Source organism: Talpa europaea (assembly GCF_964194135.1).
Source record: "Talpa europaea genome assembly, chromosome: 5".
NCBI classification, from domain to species: Eukaryota; Metazoa; Chordata; class Mammalia; order Eulipotyphla; family Talpidae; genus Talpa; species Talpa europaea.
Genome location: NC_140071.1, coordinates 16,366,797 through 16,388,459, shown reverse-complemented (window position 1 = coordinate 16,388,459; position 21,663 = coordinate 16,366,797). Strand labels below are relative to the sequence as shown.

The window sequence follows — 21,663 nt, the reverse complement described above, 5'->3', positions numbered from 1 at the left end:
AGAAGGGGGGCAAGTCATCTGCTGGCAGAGGAGGGGAGAGAGACATGTCTCAGCAGCCCCCTCCCCACCTCCCTACCCCCACTATTTCCCTTTTGCTGTGAACAGCCTGTCTAGGTAGCCGGTCTCAGTCTCACATTTATGCGAATGGAGAGCTGTGTGCTCTCAACAGATCCCCAGTTTCGCCAGTGATAAAGATGATTGACTCTCCAGCTTCCAGACTCTTGTCTCTCCCTTTCTCCTCAGCCTCCCTTTGCCCCTTCTCCTCCCTCTTCTCCCACACCTCCCGCCCTCCCTCTTCCAGCAGGGAGGAAGGGGAAGAACAGACTAAGGCCCTTCTATTCATAAGCTCCTCCCTCTCCAATCCATCCCCAGTACCTGCAGAGGCCCACTGATCCTATGACACCCTCCCCTTACCTAGAAGGAACATGTTAGAATGTTCCTATGAGTTCTCCCAGTAACAGGGCATTACCGCTCCTCTCCAGGGAATCATGCCATAGAAGAGTGTTTCCTTCTAGGCCTTTACTGTAACAATAGCTCCCTGCATCACGGTTTTGTGTCATTTTGTATTTTCTGGTCACACTGGAAAATCCCTGGGCCTGTCTGTCTACCTGCTCCCTTTCCATCATGCCTCTGGACATCCTGAGCCACAGAGGCCAGGCTGCTGTGTGGGGTGTGTGCACAGCGGCCAGGGTGGAGCTTGGCTTTCCTTGCTTGGAGTCCCAAGGCTCCCTCTGAGAGCAAATTCACCTTAAACTCAGAGGAACCAAATAAGAGATCAGGGGAAAAAGTAATTATAACAAATTAAAAATCAAAATCAACAGACAACTGTCAATCAGAGGCATTCTGCAGGGGAGGGGGAGGGAGAAGAATCAAAATCAGAGGCATTCTGCAGGGGAGGGGGAGGGAGAAGAATCAAAACAGAAAGAGGGAAGAACACAAGGGACTATGGTGATGGTGCACAGGTGAATTGGTGGTGGGGATTTCATGGGGACTATACACAAGAGGAGAAAGCATACACTGTACAAAAATGAAGAATGATGTAAAACAAAACAACTTGATCCAACTCTACCATCCCATCTCTTATCTTCAGATGTGAAGCAATGCAGAGATTTGTCTTTCAACAGGTTTCTTTTCCATCATGGGAAAAAACAAAATGATTCAATAACGAGCTAGCATTTTTTACTCTTCAGATTGGCAGAGTTGTCCTTGTTTTTTAGATAAGTGATTACATCTTGTGATCATGAGCAAGTGGAGGAGGTCTCTGGTATATGTTTTTAGGCAATCTATCTAAGACAGTTTATGACTTTAAGAGGTATACAGATCCTCTGACCTTAGCCTTGTTCATGCTATCCATCAATCTGGATAAGCAGGGCAAGACTCTAAAATGCCTTCAACTTTCCATGAATGCATTTCCATAAATAAAGGTTTCCCATAGTAAAGACATTCCTGATACTTCCTGCAAGCAACACCACAAAGCCAAGGCTTACCCTGCAGGAAAATAGGAAGAAGCTTTTCTGAAGAAACCTAGTGACCCCTACAGCATCCTGTAAGGAATAGAGTAAGAACAAGGAAGAACGCTTGAAAACTAAAAAAGGGAAGGCTGAATTTTTTTTAATCAATAAAATGAATGAGAAGATAAGGTTAAGGAGAATTGCCAGAAAGTAGATCATCTACATAATAGACATTTATTATGTTATTATTTGACTTTTTCTTTTTTTTAAGGGAGAAGAGAGTAAGAGTGATCAGCGTGGGGAATGACAGCCTCTTCCGCAGTGTTGTCCTCAGCACCAGCGGGAGCTGCCAGTGGCCTCTCCCAGGGCCCAGAAATACAGGTATCTGCATCCACAGTATCTGGTGATTCACATGCCCAATGTGAGTTGAGAAGCACTGGTCCAGCAGTCACGTGCCAGTGCCCTGACACTGGACAAGTGGCCTCTGCTGTGGTAAAGGTGAGGAATTAAAGCAAGGGGATTTGGTGGGCGTGTGAAGACATCAAAGGTATTCAAGGGTGAATGCAATCATTTAAAGAAAGCATTTTAAAAGAAATAATAAAGCCAAACTAAAACATGGTGCTAGAAAAAATAGTCACAGAATATTAGCATCCATGTAGCTCCTTCATCTTTTTCACCTGCCTTAATCTATTTGCTCGGTACTCCTGATTTCATCTGTCTTTAGATTTTGGTTTAGCCAGATTTTACACATTTTGGTAACTACTTTGCTTTTGGTACCTATTTTACTTTGCAATGTCTTTAAGATTCTATCACATAGTTATCAGTTCTCAAATTGTTACTGTATATTTGATTACCAAAAAGATCATAGAAATCTCCGTAAACCAGAGGGTCCACAAAAGCTTAGTAGGTGGGTTCTTTCAGTTTTTCACATTACATGCCAGAACAGAACAACAGTAAATAGAACAGTCTTGCCCTTCAGGAAAGAGAAGGAAAAGAAAGCAAACTTAACTACAGGAATGAGCTTTGATGGGTAAGTCAATAGTAAGAGCTATTAGAGGGTGGTCTCCTAAGGCTTCCAGATGTCAGCTACAGAGGATTTTGATTCCTGTTTCTGCCAACCTATGTCTTTATTATACTTTTATATCTTAAGCTTTGCTAGATTTACACAGCTTTTCTAAATATTTCTAGAAAATCGTAAGTTATTTGTTACCTTAGATGTAACAAATAATTACTGAAAAAAATCTAGCTAAAACATTTTGGGTTTTCAGGTTATATATTATGGAAACCATTACAATGACTTGTAACATAAATTTTTAAAAGCTGAAAAATTCAAACTAAGAAACTGAAATTTTAAACAAAAAGATCAAATATACTGGTTTAAAATCAATCAAACTTTAATAACATGATTTGAGAATGCAAAATTCTAGTTTAAAGACAAAATTAGTTTCCCTCAAGATACATATAAAAATTACAAACCTATCAAAGGCTGTCTTCAGAGTCATAAGCAAGGCTCAATTATGAAGTTTAAAATCCCTATGATTAAAGATCTTATCTCTTTAATGAAAGCACGGTTCAATCTATGCAAAAATGGCTTAATTTTGAAGTGACTTTTGCAAACAAGTTCTTGAGGTTATTAGAAAATTGACAAGGTGTTGTCTTCTATTAATGATGATATTAAAGAGAAAGTATTCTATATCCACATAAAGAATATATTTTTTAATGTTCTCACAATCACTAAACACTGACAGAATAATTTAAAATTCACCCTTTACCAGCAATCTGTGTAACAAAGGATTCTATTGACTAAGGCAGTCTGCCTTATACATATATATTCTTTTGGAGAGATAAACTGTCTTAAAAATGTGTGCAAATCTACCCTATTATATCAGTGGTGGGCTTTGTTTTAAAAGGTTTGCATCCACAAATTATTATCTCGGTAAAAGATGTTACACTGTGAATACTGAGAAGCAGGCATTCAGCTCAGACTATGGTGTGAGAGTAGTAAACACTGTAGATTTGCCCCCCATTGCCCATCTTTTATCATTTAAATCATGCAATTTGTTCCAAGTAGGAGAGTGTATGCAATGAATAGTCATGACATATACATCAACGAAAGTTTTTATTTTTACACAATAAATCTAGTTTTTCTTTTACCTGAATTAAATTTGAAGAATTTATTCAACTGCATTCAATTCGTAAAACGTTCTCCCACATTCCTCATGTTTTATCGCCAGGGCTCAGATATTTAAGGAGTACAATCATTTTAATGCATCTCTTTTAATTATATCCTTCAAGTATACACTGTCTAATACCTGTCTAGATCAAAAGGTTGAGCCCCTTGTTAACCTATGTAGCTACCTATGTAGATTTTGCAAAACTATTCCAAATTCAGAATAAAATGGTATTTCCCATGGTACAAAGTTAGTACTATGGAAACACAGTTCAGTCTTTTACATTCAGCCAATCTGGGCGAAGTTCTTCATTAAAATTCTTCTTCCGCCTGTTTGTTGCGGGACTGCTTTAGCTGCTGCAGCCTCTCAATGGTTTCTGAAATAGTGCGCTCTCCATGCACTTTATTATCTCTTGTGCGAATATTAACGGTGCCACTGGTTTTCTCTTTTTCACCAACAACTAAAACGAAAGATACAAAACTTAGTTAGATGGAAAGATTCTTATTGGTCATTCAAATAGAAAAGATCCTAGGACCCAAAAGCTACACTGTAGCTAGATTAATTAAAATATATTGCTGACCATGTACAGTTCTGTAGCCTATTGAAAAATTTATTCATTGGAAACCATGCTGCAATGCCTGTAACTGCTGTGCTTATTGAATCACTAAATTCAACCAACTTAATACCTATTTAGTATATAAAAAATAGGCGGAGAAGGGGAGAAAATTTTAGACAAATCTTTGTGACATCAAACGAACAAACTTTATAGGTTAAGAATCAAATATAGAAGGAACTAAACTGATGACCAATTCTCTTATACCTAAAAGCATCAAGATTTTAGTATTTGCCTAAAGTTTGGCAAATTTTCTCTCTTACCTAGGATGAAATTATATTGGGCTAACTGTGCGTTTCTGATCTTTTTATTTAATGTACAGCCAGGATCCAGATCGATGTCCGCCATGAATTTAGCATCATGGAATTGCTGCCGTACCTATTTAAATGAAGACACAAAATTTTTCAGATCTGAAATTAGAATTATATTTTGAACCTGAATGATTTTATTTAACATACAATTTGGATAACCATGCGAGTGCTAAAAAAAAGAATGCAACAGGTATACTGAAGCTAATATTAATTTATAACTTCGCTCCACATTTTAAAAAATCAAAATAACCTATTCTGCTCTTGAGAGACGTTTTAGAAAAGACTTAAAAATCAGAAATCAGGTAATCAGCTCTTAAAACATACATTACAATAAAAAAGAAATTCCTTTATAAACATTTCACATTCCCTATATGGCTGCCTGGAAATGAATTATCAGTCTACACATAACATCCACAGATGGATGTCCAGTCTAATAGAGAACATATTTCCAATCCTTCATATAGACAACAAGTTGGTAACATGAATCTACTCACTGCTGCCAATTATACATTCAATATTTTTTAAAATAAAAAGTTGATAGCCCAAACTTTATATCCCTTCAGAATAGAATACAAGTAATAAAACAATAGCTGTGCATACAATGACTGAGTTAAACAGACTTCTACAAGATTAATTCAAATACGAAAGAAAAATCAGGTGAGACATAAAATAAGGGGTTTCCCCCCACTTTCTGAACAGTGGTTTCCTTTTTCATTAAAAGAAAACTGATTAAATGAAGGATGCAAAAGAAGGAGTTAGCAATTTAAGATCAAATCAGGATTTCTTGAAATAAATTTCTAGGAATTGACAGTTTGCAAACTACATTATATATTATTCCCTACCAATTACTAGTTTCACTTTACTGTCTTAAGTCCTTGTATATTAAGAAAACAATGTTTTCACTATTTTTCCATTCCAAAGAAGCAGCAATAGATTAAACTTTATTAATTATAAATGAATAAACCAGATTAATTTTTGTGTAGAAGAACAGGGGTATAGGCCAGAGGTGCACAGGGTAAGAGGATTCACCAGAGACAAGAATGGGGAGCAGAACAGGTGGAACTACTGAAATACACTGCTGAGGGGAGCAGTGGGTGAGACAGGAGAGGTCTGCTGTGCCATATGTGGGTCAGCTTCCTGGCCAGGGGATCAAACTCAGACCGTAGTGGTAATAGTGCTGAGACTTGAGCACTAGGGCACCAGGGAAGCCCCAGATTAAATTTATCTGCTTACCAACCAATTACCACTAACATGACAAAAAGATCTAAGTGAAGCATTTTATGTCATTATTAGGTTCACATGCTTTTTTAGTGATCATTAACCAATGAACCTATTGGGATTTTATATAACATGTATTTCATAAGCATTCTTCGCACAGTACTGGAATGTCAAGACTACACCTTCAACTACTTGAAAGAATAAAGTGCCAGGCCTGTGTGCTGCAGTGGCTGCTGACAGGTTGATAGTACTGAGACTTAACCCCCCAAGCCACCAGGGAGGCCCCACATTTTGTTAAAGACAGTTACAATGCAAGTGAATATATCCTGATCTGGAAATAATAGTTTTGATGTTACAATATTGTCCACTGATTTTCAGATTTTTGCCTGTTTTCATCATTACTTTTAACATATAATCCTGAAACAGTATTTTTTCATAACACAACTTTTACTGATTTGAAATTCCTTAGCATGGAATTATAACTATAGCAGTACAGATTGTTCAAGTCCTTAAAAGGTGTGAAATATGAATTAGTACTATACATTTGTTAGTAAGTTAGCTTTTGGTGAGCAAGGCAAAACCTTGGTCTGTCATGATGTTAACCTGAAAAGAGTTTCAAATAACTGAAGAAATTTGTATTAGAAAGTAAAATTACTCCTTGAGTCAAAAAGCAATTTAAACTGCATTATGCATTTGGACTTACATGTCATATAAGGCATTTGCTAGTCACTATTTGCTAATACTAAATGCTAAATACACACGTATAATACAAAAACACTATCCAAATGATGTCTTCTGCTCATGGAACAACACAGAAAAGCATTAAGAAGTAATACAATCTGTTCAGGTTTTTTGAAAATAGTAACATTTTTCTTCATCCCAACAGCTTGATTTGCCAAGAATATACATGTATCACTTAAGAGAATTAAAAAGCTGAACAACAGATACATTTAGAGAAGAGTCATACCTAAGGTAAGTCAGACTTACCTTCTGGGCATATTCATCACATGTTGGTCCCACTGGAACTACCATTACCTGGCGAGGAGACAGCCAGAAGGGCCTTTTGAAGAAATCAAACATTTAATGTGGATTTGGGCACTTTCCCTCAACAGGGATGGCACATTTCTTAGTCTACTCCTCAGACTAAGTCTACGTCTCCTTTCCTAAAGCATGCAAAGCCATTTAAAGATAAGAGATTATAAGGTGCAGAAAATGATCTTGTAAGGAAAATCATAATGAGAAAGTGTTACATACTACTCGAGCAAATCAAGTTCTAAGATAAAAATAATTACTCATAACAAATAAGTACTATTAAAACTAAAAAAATTGGGGCTTCAGATTGTGGTTCCTAATATTTTACTGAGCACTTATCAGTAATTAAGATGACTAATTGGAATCATTCTCCCTTTTCACTGCAGAACAAAATTAGAGTAAACATTTCTAACAAATTTACACTGTCCAGTTTACACCAGAAGATGATGACAAAAATTACCATTTGCCGCCATAGTTTTCAGTGAGGATAGCAATCATTCTTTCTACTGACCCCAAGATGGCCCTGTGGACAATCACTGGCCTTTTCTTATCATCACCATCATGGCTAGAGAGAAAAAAACAATTTGTTTTGCTGTAAATATGTGTGTGTGTGTACACACTTAGTACATATATATTCCTTTATATGTCCCTGAAGAATAACATTCAGAGCAGACACTAGAAACTCACCTTACAAAAGTAAGATTAAATCTGATGGGCAACTGAAAATCCAACTGAATCGTTGCACACTGATGGTAGCGACCGATTGCATCTTTAATTTGTATGTCAATCTAAGAAGCAAAGATTGGTTATTGTAAGATGCTGTCCATATTAGAGCTGAACTCAACAGTGGTATTAAGGTTAATTTTCCCTTTTTCTTCTTATACTTCTTCACCCAATAATAAAAACCATATTATTCACATATACTTTGGCACTGACCTTCGGACCATAGAAAGCTCCATCTCCAGGGTTTAACTCCCACTTTTCTCCAAATTCATTCAGACTGTTTTCAAGTTGCTGAGAATAAATTAAAATCACTTAAAATTTTGTTCATCTGAAACTTCCCTTCTTCAAGTCTAATTTGAGACTAAAAATACTGTAATTACTTTCATGGGTCACTATTCTCTGTTTTATAAATTTGCCTACCTAAACATATTCATATACCAATACTTTGTAATTGTTATAGCTTGATAACTGAAAAAAACATGCAACCATTTCTAAAATACAAAATCATATAGAAAAAAAGTAGCTGACAAACCTAGGAATCATTTCTAATTTTCTTTTGCTTTTATCCATGTAAAGAGGTTTGGCTTTCTTACATGGCTGAACAGGGCAATTTTAGTCGAACAGTACTCAGGCATGCAGAAAACACCACTTACTTTCTCAGCTTGATTCCATACTTCAATATCTCCGAGGAATTTTTCTGGGCGAGTAGACAGGTTAAGTTTAAAAGAAAATCCAAATATGCTATATACTGTGCGCAGAAAATCCAAACAACCCTTTATTTCATCCTCAATCTTTAAATGGAAAAAAAAAAAGGGCATGAATCATTTTCCTTGACTGTCTTAACTACTTCTTTCCAAGTATTTAATCCTATATTCTCATACCTGCTCTATGGCACAGAATATATGTGCATCATCCTGTTGGAATCTTCGTACTCGGGTGAGTCCTGTGAGGGCGCCTGAGAGCTCATTTCTGTGAAGTACCCCAAAATCTGCTAGTCGCAGAGGCAACTCTCGCCAGGATCTTGGCCGATGATCAAACATAAGGCTGGCGAAAAGAGAAAAGTAAAATCCACTGTTACTTAGTTTCACTAAATAAAACTGCTTCCCTAGTAGTAGTATGAAGGGCTGGCTAAAAGCTATTGATTCTAGTTGTCCATACAAGCAACATTTTTCAAATTCTGGGCTTCAGTATATGCCCTTGCATGAATAAAACAGCAAATGTAATAACCAACTATAACCACAAAAGAATAAAAAGTTTATTCCCATTAAGTCTAGAGTCAAATCTGAGGACTGTCTTTAAGGCTTATGAATATATTTTTGAAATCTTAAGTTATACCTAAACCACTTATAGCACTGGAAGCTAAAGTCTATTATGTTCTTATTGCTCCAAAAGTGCCTCAGTTTCCTGTTAGTCTGCAGGTACTTCAGAAATTTTTAAAAATATTAGGGAAAACTCAAGGAATTAGGTTGCTTCCCTGACCTACAACTGAGTATCCTTGTGGAGATTCCTTTCTCACTTCCTCTGCTAGAGGCCTTGCTATGAGGACCTGTGGACAATGAGCTACCGCAGTCATAGCTCCCCCTAATTGTCTCCCAAAGGTTCTTCACCCAGCTTTCAAAGACATAGAAAGCACAACAGCCTCAAGGTAAGGTAGATTTTTCAGAGATGTCAATTCATTAGCAGTAGGTTTTGACAGAATACATTTCTCTTAAAAAACAACCGCCTCCCCACTCCCCGAGAATGCACTGTGCCCCACGTTCATCTCCCTGTTTTATCCTGCCTGTTCACTGACATCACCCCAGCACCATTCGTCAATGTCTACAGATCTGAGGATCTAATCAGGCAGGCAAGATATAATATCACAAATGTTGCATTTAAATACTTTCTGATGACACAATTTATCTTTAACAAAGATCCTTTCAAAGGAGGGGAAGCCATCTAGGACTCATGCACGATGGAAAAATCTTTGATAGAAACTCAAAGTCGCTGAATACCAGTGTCCCGGGCAGTTCATGGGTTTCAGAGCAAACAGCTCCTTCTCCACCTCAAAGGAGAACATATTATCGCTGTAGTGCTGCCAGTGGCCTGAGGTCATCCAGAGTCGGCTGTTGTAGATGTTTGGGGTGACCACCTCCTGGAATCCTCGTTTCCTATATTCACTCTGTTAGGGAAAAAAAGCACGTGTGGTTAAGTAAATGGTCACACTTCCAGAGGGAATAAAATTTTAAAGGGCAATTATGCATTTACGAGCTAGTCAAAGATGCACATAAAGAATGATCGAGCAATTCCACTGAGAGATGTACACCAAAGAGGAAAGCCATGCTCACATACATAAGAGGGTTGTGAAAACAATGCCACTGCAGTAAGATTTGCTATAGTGGAGAAACTTTTACACCAGTGTCCAGTATACGGATTACTTTACTTCAATAAATGTCTGAAGTGCTCATAGACCAATGTAAGTATGCGCTAGATTAGGTGGTGAGTACACAGACGTTGGTGGTACTAGTCTCTATAAACATGTACTTCACAATTCATAAAGAAAAGAAAAAGCAATGTAAAAACTAACTTGTTTTTTCAAGAAAATACAAATGAAGGGTCAAAGGCTCACACAGTTCCTGTATAAAGGGTCCCAGGTGCTAGGTCAAGTTCTTTCCTGTGTACACACCCACATATGCAGACAAAATCAGGATTAGGAAGAATTTTTTAAATGTTTTAAGAGACGCCAAACTTCCATTTTTATTTATCCTTTTAAATGTTTCATCTCAAATACAAGTTATCTTTCCTTTAATTAGACCTTATTTAATAAAGTCAACACAGGTCCTAAATCTACATAAGAAAAGAATGAATATGGGTTACCCTGATGAATTCCATTAGTGTATTATAAATGTACGCTCCCTTTGGCAGGAAAAAGCAACTTCCGGGGCTGAGTTCATGGAAGAAATACAATTCCTGGTCCTAGGATTAAAAAAAAAAAAAAGCAAAGAATGTTTATAGAGACATAAAACATCAACATAAACTTGTGTTCTTGAGTTCAGAATACAGTCACGATGTCTCATATTTTAGTTTGTCCCACTCTCCTGCGTGAAAGAAAACATGTTTACACTCTGCTATACAATTTAATGGCAGAGTTGCAGCTGATTTACTACTCAGCACAAGTATGTCCTCTGCCTGTTACATTGCTGAACGCAGTCAAGTTTACCCAAGAGTGACATTAAACAGGGGCCCAGCTCTTTCCACTACCCATAGCAGGGCCTCCTTTATTTTTACTTTTTCAAAGCTCCAAGATCTGTTTTCCCTTTTTCCTGAGAAGTAGGAGCAGCAGAAAGGAGACTGGGAAAAAGAAATGATAATGAAGAGAAAATGGAGAGGAAAGTGACTGACTTTGGGTCACAGTAAAAGTGTCCCCTCTAAATGCCCAAGTCCTCACGGAGGGGACCAACAAGGGCTGCCTGGTTTCCTTACTGCTAGAACTTATTTCAGACAGTCATGCTGCCTTATGTTCAAGCTTTATACCCTATAGCCAAAAGCACTTAGCACAGAGTGAACAGTTTCAGAAGGGAATGTTTTTATTAAACCTAACTTCCAGTTTAGAAAATATTCAGGGGTAGAGGGAGAAAGGAAATGACCTCATAGCATCCACCCATAACTCATTTATCATCTTGGGCAACAGCAGAGTAAATCTAGGACTCAGCTTCCACATCTTTAAGTCAATAAGACTAGGTAATTTCCAAGCTATTTCCCAGCTCTATGAAAAGCTGCAATACTTCTTTTACAGAATATGATAGGTCAACAACATTTGTTCTCAATAAAAGAAGAAATTAAAACGAATTTGTGTGGTATTGACCACACTCCAGAAAAGATAATGTGAATAATCAGTCAGTAGATCACACGTTACATAGCTGCATCTAGTTATTGCAGCTAAATTTCAAATGAAAATGAAGAAAAGTCAGTCTAGATACATTACTGTTCATTTTAAACATACCCTCCCAATTTTCCGATGATCTCGGTTTTTAGCTTCCTCTTGGAACTTCTCCCACTCCTTCAACATTTTAGGATCCGGAAATGAAATGCCATAAATTCTCTGGAGTGTCTCCATATCTGCTTTACCTTCCCAGTACGTAGAGGAATTCTGAAAACAAGCATTAACCAAAAAACAATATTGAAATGTGTAAGTATCTCACTTATTTTAAGAGTTAAATGTCATTTCTCAGACACTTTATTAGTGACACTCCTATTAGTCCTCATGACCATAAAAGTGGCACCACAAGTGCATACTTAGTAAACACCTCCCAGCTGCTTTGAGGCCTTGCTAGAAGAGCTGTGCTCCCTCCACAGCATGAAGCTGTTTACTTCCCTCAAAGACCAGCTCAACCACAACTTCATGATCAAAAAGGAAAATAAACCCCCCAAAAAATCTCGAAATGACTCAATTACTAAGATTTAAAGTGCATTTTAATAATCATCCATAAAGTATTTATGAGCTACTATAAAACTGGCAGGTTTAATTGTGGTTAATTGTAGAGCAGTGAAGGCCGATGACTATGATTTTAGGCCCCCAACCCCACATCCCTGTGTGCTCTGATGACCAATGACAAATATATCAGTCACTCTTTGAGAGAACTTGAATTAAAAAGGACTAACGACATTTAGCACTGAGACAGTAGGCAGCAGAAGGAAAAAAATTCACCCTTACATATGCAAGAGAAAAATGGTAGCAAAAAGAAACCAATAAAAACGTAAACATTTATCTATAACAGAAAAATCTATTTATAGACAGAATCTTTGAAGATGCATTGCTTACTTTGTGTATTTTTAAAGTCTTAATTTTGCCAGTATGTCTGACATGTGGACCCCGGCAGAGATCTATCAAGGGACCACACCTAAGGATAGAAAGAAAGGAATTTTAACAAAGACTTAAAATGACACAGACACCACATGCATTTAATGATCTTTGATTTTCTCACCTATAAACTGTGGTAGTGGGAGTATTCACTTTCTCATTCAATATCCGGCATTTGAACTTGTTGTACTGAAAATAGGAAAAAGTATTCTTCAAAAAAACTCCCCTTCGACTTGTACCTCTAAATACTATAGCTAAAATGTAACTCAGAAATACAACTTTTCAAAGCATTGCCTGAATATGTCAATGTTTCATGTTTTGAAAACTGTTAAATTTTTTCTAAAGAATAGAATAAGCTTCCACTTAGTACACTACTCCCCAGTGGGACAACTTCAAGTGATATTAACAGTGCTGTGAGTGGAGGCCATGTTCTCGTTCAATTTACCTTGAACATTTCCAACAAAGTTTCTTTCTTAACTTCCAATCTTTCAAAGGCTTGTTTTTCTTTAATGATTTTCTTACATAAAGTCTCCAAAGAAGAGAAATCATTGCTGGACACACCCCTGAAGGGAAAGAAAGTATAATTAATCTTCTTCCGTCCATTCCACTCTACTCCCAACTGCAGTTTGGAAGAACGATTCTTTAGACTACCTCAAGGGTTTTAATATAAAAAAAAAATTAGACTTTTGCCTCATATACTGAATTATAAACTAAATACTTTTCATAAGTTATTTCTCTATTTTCAGTGGCATTTACTTCAGTTATCGATATAGTTCCCTCTAGTCAACTATCCCTATAACCAGGTTTCCAGAAGAGGAGAGGACCAACTTAACTTGTTCTTCTCTAGTATACCTCAGGGTTCCACTTCCATCAGTTTTTCCAAAGTTATCTTCCAAGTGTCTACAACTTCATATGCTACTACAACATTTCACGTTTTGATAGGGGGAATACTTTGTGACTATGATGCAATAAGCTTGTTTATTGAGATATCTTTAAAAATAATGTAATTCAGATTTTATTTTTCTTTAGTCACATAACTCACCCTTCCTCAAGGTACATGTCATAATAGAATCCATTTTCTATTGGTGGTCCATAACACAAACATCCACCATATACTCTTTCCATGGCCTCACCCATTATGTGAGCACTAGAGTGCCAATATACCTGAAAATCCAAAGAAAAAAGGGATGGTTTAAGTGGGCAAACAACTTGTAAATGAAAATGATTTATCTGCAAGCGATCTATGAAATTTATTATGACTAAATCCAAGAGATAAAAATCAAAATGTACAGATCTATAAACTGCAGTGTGATTCAGAGCCAAAATAACTTGTTCTAATTACTAAATTATATTTGTATCTTAGAAATCATCTGGATTTCTCACCCACAGTGTGATGGTCTTATTAACATTACTGGCACAGGGTCTTCAGAGTCCACAGCCCATAGCACTGCATGCCGAGCACGGGATTCTGCCCTCTACTTGGCTTGGAGCATCTCTTAAGAATCACATTGTTTTTCTTATTGATCCTAAACAACTAAGGTGGTGCAACTTGATCACACAATACAATTGTAAAACATAAGGACAAACATAAGGAGACTGAAATCAATGGCAGCACTTGGTTTAATCTGATGATTCTGATGAGTCTGGATATATACAACACAACATTTTAAAGATTTATTAGTAATGATTTTTGAAGTTCTGATTTAAAACTTAAAGAGTCTAGAATATATCTGAAAACCACTGATTCACACACATAAGTACAGCAACCATCATCACTGAAACACAGTATTTTTTGTGGTTTGTAGTCGTGGAGAAATGAGGAAACCGTGCCATCAAATGCAGGCTGATTTTTATTGTATTTTAAGCAGATCAGCATTTTAACATAAGAAAAACTGTCCACTACAGGCAAATATATTTGTTCAAATATATTTGTTAAACAAATGCATCTTGCTGAAGTGTTGATTAATACTATAGAACACAATTTTTACTTGCTAAATCAAAGTTTAATAAAATTCTCAGAACATAGTCCCCATTTGAGCATGTAGAAGTGAAAATGAATTTATTCAACTCCATCTCCTAATTTTAGAGGGCAAATATTTTCATTATGTTCCCTAAATAAAAAACAAAATGAAGATACCAAATAAGACAATGGGATATCCATAAACTTTAGCCACCCACTGGCAGTGACATTGACTGGAATACTGAAAATGTGATTCTTCATTTGAAATTCAACAAATACTGAAGGAAAACTTACTGCTTGAGCTTCTTCATCCTCAAACTTGAGAAGCTCCAAGGTACAGTCTTCCTCCAGTGGACGGTCTAGGTCCCAAACAGCCTTATTCACTTTCGCAATAACGGTGTTGTCAGCCAAGCCTTGACTTAAAAAATACAGATAGGTTTAGTAACACAAGACTCTAAAAGAGTATTCTCTAGCACAACATTTGAGAATAAGAACAGGAAAATAGACACTATATGAGTATGTATGTATCTCTTCTGAAATAAGATGGAAAAAGGAACAAAATCTAAAACATGCAATTCAAAACACTATTATTTGTCACTCAATTCTTATTTAAGCAGACATGGTAACTTGGTTAAACAAGCAATAATAAATTTCCTGTGTTTTGATTAACTTTTACTTTCTTCAAAGTTTTTCACAAAGCCAAACTATTTAGATGCCAAATGAAAAAAAGGAAAGTTACAAAATAACTTCTCTCTCTTCCTCCTACTTGAAATCTAAGCAGTATTTCCTTTGAGCGGCAATGCTAACTTCAGAAAATCTATAAATGCCTAAGATGATATTACTTAAACAAATATATAGGTAACATAAAGGACTAATCAATAAGACCTTTTAAATAATGTGGATAAAAAGGACTTCTAGACACCCAATACAATGTAGACAATAAAACTATCATCTGGGGATGAGATGTCAGACAACAACAAGCGTACAAGGAATCCCTAGAGGGGAAAGCGCATGGGCAGAGTAGTTTGGACCAGCTCTGGCCAGTTTGCCAACACCTGATATAAAATATAGGCACCAATACATATTCCCAACTTTATTAGTTTCTAGCAAACATACCAACTATTGATTTCTATTCTATCAGATTAAGAAAGCATTTACTCTACTAATATACATCTAATTCTCAGTTACTTGAAATAACTTCTTCTAAGTGCAATTACAAGTTTTAAGATTAGATAGCACCTTTCTATGGATTAAAAAAAATAGTATTGCTTTTTCTTGTGTCATATATTAGTTTAACTTTCCACATCTGAAATAATTCACCTTCATTTTTAACTTCAAAACTAAGGTATTTAAGTCTAAATAGGTGAAACATTATCTATTTGGTTTTGTGACATTTGTGAACAAAGAAGAAACCTAGTGTATAAAATTCTTCATAAGACAAAAAGTGAACTCTTTCAGAAATTAACATTGAATAAAGACTACCAAGCTCCACATAATTTTGGATTTTAAAAATCCCAAATGAGGTAAATTAAACATGTAAAAACATTAAGTAGACACATAAAAACATTATGAGGTTAAAAGGTGGCAAGATAATAAAAGAAAGTTTGGGCACAAACAATAGAAGGTCCCATCTACCTAATTCCACAAGCGATTTGGTACGGTGTGGTTTTCCAGGATGCCCCGTCGACCTGTTTACCATCCGGCAAAGTAATTTTAATTGGCTTGCTGGCTTTTTCTGCCCTTTCTGCCAGAATGGAATCATGTTCTGCTTTTAGTTTATTGTACATCTCAAGACGTGTGTTAATATATTCAGGCCAAGGATCCAACTGCAAGACACAAAGGAGGAAAGACATATTCAGCAAACACTTGCTTTTCCTTTTCAGAAAAGGGAAAGAAAGAAAAATAACACACAAACTATGATTATCAATTCAACACAGTAAAGACATTGCTCAAATCACCAGGTATTACCTTAACCTTGTCCTGCATGAAAGTGAAAGAAGAAAGTAAATGCTTCCCTCTTAAAGTTTTTACTTGAAAAAATTTAAAAAAAATTGCAAAGTATAAATAACATCATAAAGATCTGGGTGGGCTGTCAAAATCCTGAATGGAAATTGTTATCATTTTGCTGTTATTTGTATAAGGTGATTTTTTTCTTTTAAGATGTTCTCTTAAGGTCTCTTTTAAGTAAATGATCTTATAACTACAAATAAAAACAACTAGCCGGCTTTTCTATTTTGTTTCAATCTTGTCCAAGGGATGCTCTGTAGTTGGTCAGGCTATAAGTCCATTGATAATTCTTACCTAACCAACTATAAATTCATTTGACTGAAGGGCTCCCATTTGAAGAAATATTTGCGGAATTCAAAAAATATAAAATTTATGCTGTCAGCCTGTTCAAACATAACTTCTTGGAAACGGGTAGTTTATCTCATATAGAGTAGCACTTTCTTCCCCCCTTATATAAAATCTTTTCATTTCTATCATTTCTTTCTCACCCTTTATCTTTGACATGGAAGAGCCCTAATCTCTTTATAATTTCCCCCTGCAGCAGCCCTACCTTTTCTTTAATGGCTCTTTGGGATCTTTTCATTAAATTATCACAGGGTCCATAAACCTCCATGGTGAAACACCCATGAATTAATTCCAAGTTGAGAGCCTGTCATCATTCTGCAGCCCAGCGCTGAACTTCTCAGGCCAAAGGATACTACCTGGCCTTGCTCACTCAGAAGCACTGTAGTCCTGCCCACCCTGTGTCCCTCTGCATCTTAGTGCAGTTTGTCTCAGTATGTACTTGGCACTTTGCAATCAGAACTATTCGACATTCACTGAGCAGACAGCTACTGAGGCCCTGGGATTGCAGAGAAGAATAAGCCAGCAGGTCGCCCTTAGAAGAGGGACAAGACAAGTATATCAATGCCGGGAGAGCACCTCCCTGTACACTCTTGGCCAGAGAGACCACTGGGAACACACATGGCCACGTGCAGCACTTAAAATTATCCACTCAGAAGAGTCCTCTAATTGTACTGTTTCCTATCTCCAGGCTAATTCTCATGTTTCAATAGACTAGCATGTACAGTTGTACTGAAAGTACTAAAACAAAATTAGGGAACACATGCATTTTTCTATTGCGAATTAAAAAAAATCACAATCAACCTCCCCCCCCCGCCCCCAATTACAGTGGAATATGCTGGATAAAACGTAAAAGAAGTGATTAGGTAGGGCTCCAAGCAACCTTAGTTATTCTTGATCATCCACATAACTATCCTTAAGTAAATGAAAGCATTATAAATTTTGCAACACAGCATTTATAAAATTGTTCTTTACAACCAGTTTATAGTGCTATAGTACACTTTTAAAAAGCCTGTTCCTTTGTGCTTCTGCATTCTGGTAGTTTTGTAGTCCCCAATAAAACAACTGCAATGACTAAAGCAAAAAGTGAAGCATAGTTCACAGCAGTTCAACTTCAAAAATGAAGTAGAAGGCAGGCTTCACTGCCTCCTAGAGCCAAAACTCGGGAAGCACGTTGACTGTGTGGCTTTTGAAAGCCTAATTCTCCCCAATGTTTCCATCTGGTGCCACAGCCCCTGTAATCTTACTCACAGGCTTAGTCTGAGACCGCCACCTGTCAACCTCCCTAAACAGAGTCTTCAAACACTTACCTCTGCTCGTCCTCCATCCCCAGATCCTTCTTTTTTGTTCTTCTTGCCCCCTTCCTTTCGCTTCTCCTCATTGGCACTTACCTAAGTAAGAAAAAAAGAAATGGAGGTTTTACATTTTAATCTAATATGATATCCTTCATGCTGTCCCCAGAAAGCTGTCAGGATATTATTTTAGAATCTATTTAATAATTTTTAAAAAAGTGTTAACTCATTCTGAAAGCTGGTAAAGTTCACCACTGCCAAAAACTAACAATTAAGTATAAAAAGTTCTAAAAACAAAGTTACTTGATAATGTTCAAGTTCTTATATTTTATTTATTTTACTGTTCCTGAGACTCTCAATTCGGGTTTACCTGGACACATACTAAATATTCATTTGTAGCCAGTTATTTTCAGAGAGGAGGAAAAAACCCTAACGCAGTGTTTCTCCACAAGCACTACCAAGCACCTGTGTGCTCATAATATTTTGTTAAACCCTATATTTAACAACATTTTGTTAAACATAAGCCCCAACCCTTACTCCAGGCAAACTTATTCTCTCCAGGAAAACTAAGGCATATGAGTGAGACATTCCTGGAGAAGAACACAGCTGCACGCTCTGACAGATGTCCAATCAGTTAGGACAGCAGCAAGTGCTAGGGCCTTAAGGACTTTAAATGCATAGGGGAGATTTCAGTAGACTAGATTTTAAAGGGAGGAAATGTGTTTTAGGGGTACATAAGAACTTATTGTCAAAATGCTAAAAAAAAAAAAAAGGGAAGAATGACTAAACTAGTCTAAAACAGAATGATTTTAAAACCATAACTCAAATACTACACTTCCCTGCTTAAAAACCTTTATGTGTAGAATTTCAAATATCCTTGGTTGTCTAAGGTTCTTCTGATTGTTGTCACTCCCTGCTCAGCTATACCTCTTGCAAACAACCCCAAGGACACACTTGGTGTGCCTTTTCACTGTCTTCCCTACCTTTACCTGGGAAGGTTTGCCTGGCTATCTGGTGAACTTACCCTCATTCTCTCAAATACAGAGGACCCAAGCAGAGTTAGTTAGGCACACCCTCTCTGTAACTCCTCAGGGTGGATCACACTGCATTATGGCTGTTTTCCTGTCTCTCATACACCAGCTGTGGGGCTCTCAAAGTCAGGTACTGCACCCTATTCGTGTTTCTAGCTGCCTCACCCAGCACAGGGCCCAGCATGACAAAATACTTGACACGACCCGGTGGAATCAAAGTGACCTGGACATGTCCCAAACCAATGGATGACACCAAACGGAAAGTTCACAGGTGAAATGATCAACATGTGTAACTATATGGCGTGTCTCCAGCACCAGATCCGGGAAGGGTGTGATTTCTCTCTCTCTCTGAGAGAGAGAGAGAGAGAGAGAGAGAGAGAGAGAGAGAGAGAGAGAGAGAGAGAGAGAGTGTCTGGGGGGGTCATCTGGCTTCCACCATTTAATATAAACCACCCAAACTTGGGTAGGTTGAGTGTGGTCTCGGGACTAGGGTTTCCTTCCTTAACCTGGAGATCTTTGCCTCTACAGTGTTTTAGGATTAAGTGAGGCTCTGCAACATTCTTCCCGCCTAAATTGAGGCAAAAATACTAATCTGGGTCCGAAGATTCTAGATTGTAATTGTCTCGGCTTCTAATTAGATGTGTGTCTCTGAGGAGGTGACTCCAAGTCTCAGTTTCATCTGCCAAAAGAGGGGCACCCCAGAGGTGTCTGGCAAAGTTCTGCTTTGCTTTATGAATGGGCGATTCCTCCCCACACCGGCTCTGACTCGTCCAGTGGCTCCATCGTCGCCCCCGACTCGTCCCCCCCAGCTGGCCCGGGAAGCTTCCTTCTCCCCCGGGCCCGACCGGGCGACGGGGGCGTCAAGGAGAGCCCCAGCCCGGCCTTCGGGCCCCACTCAGAACGCTCACCGCCTTCTCCTCGCCTCCCATCTTCGCTGAAGGGCTGCTGGACGTCTCCTCCAACATGGGCGAAGCAGGAAGAGGAGACGGAACCGACTGGGCCGGCCCCAGGAAAGCAGAGCGGCGGGCGCCGGCAGCACTGCGCCTGCGCCACGTGGCCGGAAGGGCCCCGCTGATGCAATCCGCGCGCGCCCGGGCCCCGCCCCTCACTAGGCCCGGCGCCCCGGCGGCCAATCGGCAACCGGGAAAGGCGGGCCCTCCCCTCTTTGAACTAATGGAAAAGCTTCTTCGGTGACAGCCCTTCTAGGAAATCGGGGTGCCGTGGGTCTGGAGCATAAGCGGCCGACACTGAACCCCCACTCCCGGCGGGACCTGGGCTGGCCTCTAGCCAGAGCCGGGAAGTCCGCACTGCGCGTGCGCCTGCTTCCGAGCGGCGTCGATCGCCCAGCCAGGCCCTTTTCGGCCACCGTAGCGGACGAGAGGACTGGGCTGAACGGCGTGCGGGGGCCCTGGAACGGGTCCCAAGTGCAGCCCAGTTTCATGCGGCCTTCGTGGCCCGAGACCTGGAGGGACTTCCGTGTTGTGGGGCTTTCCCGGACCCACCCCCCACCCCCCCACTCCCCACCCCCCCACTCCCCCACCCCCCCACTGTATCCCAGCTCTGGAATCTAGAAGTCCACAATCAAAGTGTCAGCAGGCACATACTCCCTCTGAGACTCTGGATCTCCGTCCTGCCTCTTCTAGCTTCTGGTGATAACTATCGATCCTTGGCCTCCTTTGACTTGCAATTCTAGCAGCTTCTTTTAACCCCTCGTTTGCATTCAACCTCAGAACCAGACCTGACATAAGGATGGAAAAAAACAAACACAAATCAGGAGGTTTTTCTGAAAGACTGAATGGGGTGAAGAAAAGAAGCTATTGAAATCCGTTGCTGGCATGGGAACCTCTCAGGGAGGTATGACCATGGCACAGTGCCCTCTGGTGTTAGAAAGGAATAATTTCATCATATTCGTATTTAAGGCAAAGCAGAGATAACGTGAGCTTGCAGCACATCTCAGATGCAACTTTGTGTGTTTAGCATCAAAAAGAAAAAAAAAAGCTATTGACATTCTCTGTTATAATTTATGCCCATTACCCTAGATGCTTTTTAGGACAGTGACTCTCTTTTTAGGACAGTGACTCTCAACAGTTCTGTCTTGAGAAATGGAACAAAATTCCATGAGTTATATGCAAATATTATTACAAGTAATAGAAGATTGTATAGAATCAGATTTTAAAAACATGAATTACAGATGATTCAAGATTATCTATAACAACTTTTTATTGACTCATGTAAGAACAGCTTAAAAAAATGAAGTAGAAAGACTGTAACCATGGAAGATAGGCCTGAAAAGTTCTGCTTTGGTGTTAGCACATCTTATAAAAGCAGTCAGCTGGGACATGGCCAGGTAAGTAAGAATCTGATTACTGGGAGAAGGGGGAGAGATGCTCTTTTGGTAGCAAGGAATAGACTCATTTGGTGATGCTGATAAATGCAGAAATTTATTCTAAAACTACATGAAGTAGAAAGGGAAATAGCAATCTCATTTGTATAGCCAGAACATGTGGGTTTTAGGGAAAAAACACACATTTTATCCTCATAGTAGACTACAGGGACTACAGCCTGATGGTTGATCGAAATCAAAGATTCTCTACAGTGATGAGATGTGACTTGAACTGTAGTAATATTCTACCACTAACATAATTCAGTTATTCTTGTCTCCTGTTCTTCCT

At 38.5% G+C, this 21,663-nt stretch overlaps 1 protein-coding gene across 1 annotated transcript; it reads right to left on the bottom strand.

The window, feature by feature from the left end:
- Positions 1-3,933: 3,933 nt before the first annotated feature.
- TARS1 (threonyl-tRNA synthetase 1) lies at positions 3,934-19,956 on the bottom strand (the record flags this gene model as incomplete). The annotated part of the gene is made up of 19 exons (XM_084233605.1): positions 3,934-4,082; positions 4,499-4,613; positions 6,752-6,824; positions 7,257-7,361; positions 7,484-7,584; positions 7,733-7,810; positions 8,173-8,310; positions 8,401-8,563; positions 9,514-9,680; positions 10,376-10,474; positions 11,502-11,648; positions 12,321-12,399; positions 12,484-12,548; positions 12,805-12,922; positions 13,402-13,523; positions 14,614-14,737; positions 15,955-16,145; positions 17,979-18,059; positions 19,900-19,956. 19 exons carry the CDS (start codon positions 19,954-19,956, stop codon positions 3,934-3,936), a joined length of 2,172 nt encoding a protein of 723 aa, XP_084089731.1.
- Positions 19,957-21,663: the final 1,707 nt, after the last annotated feature.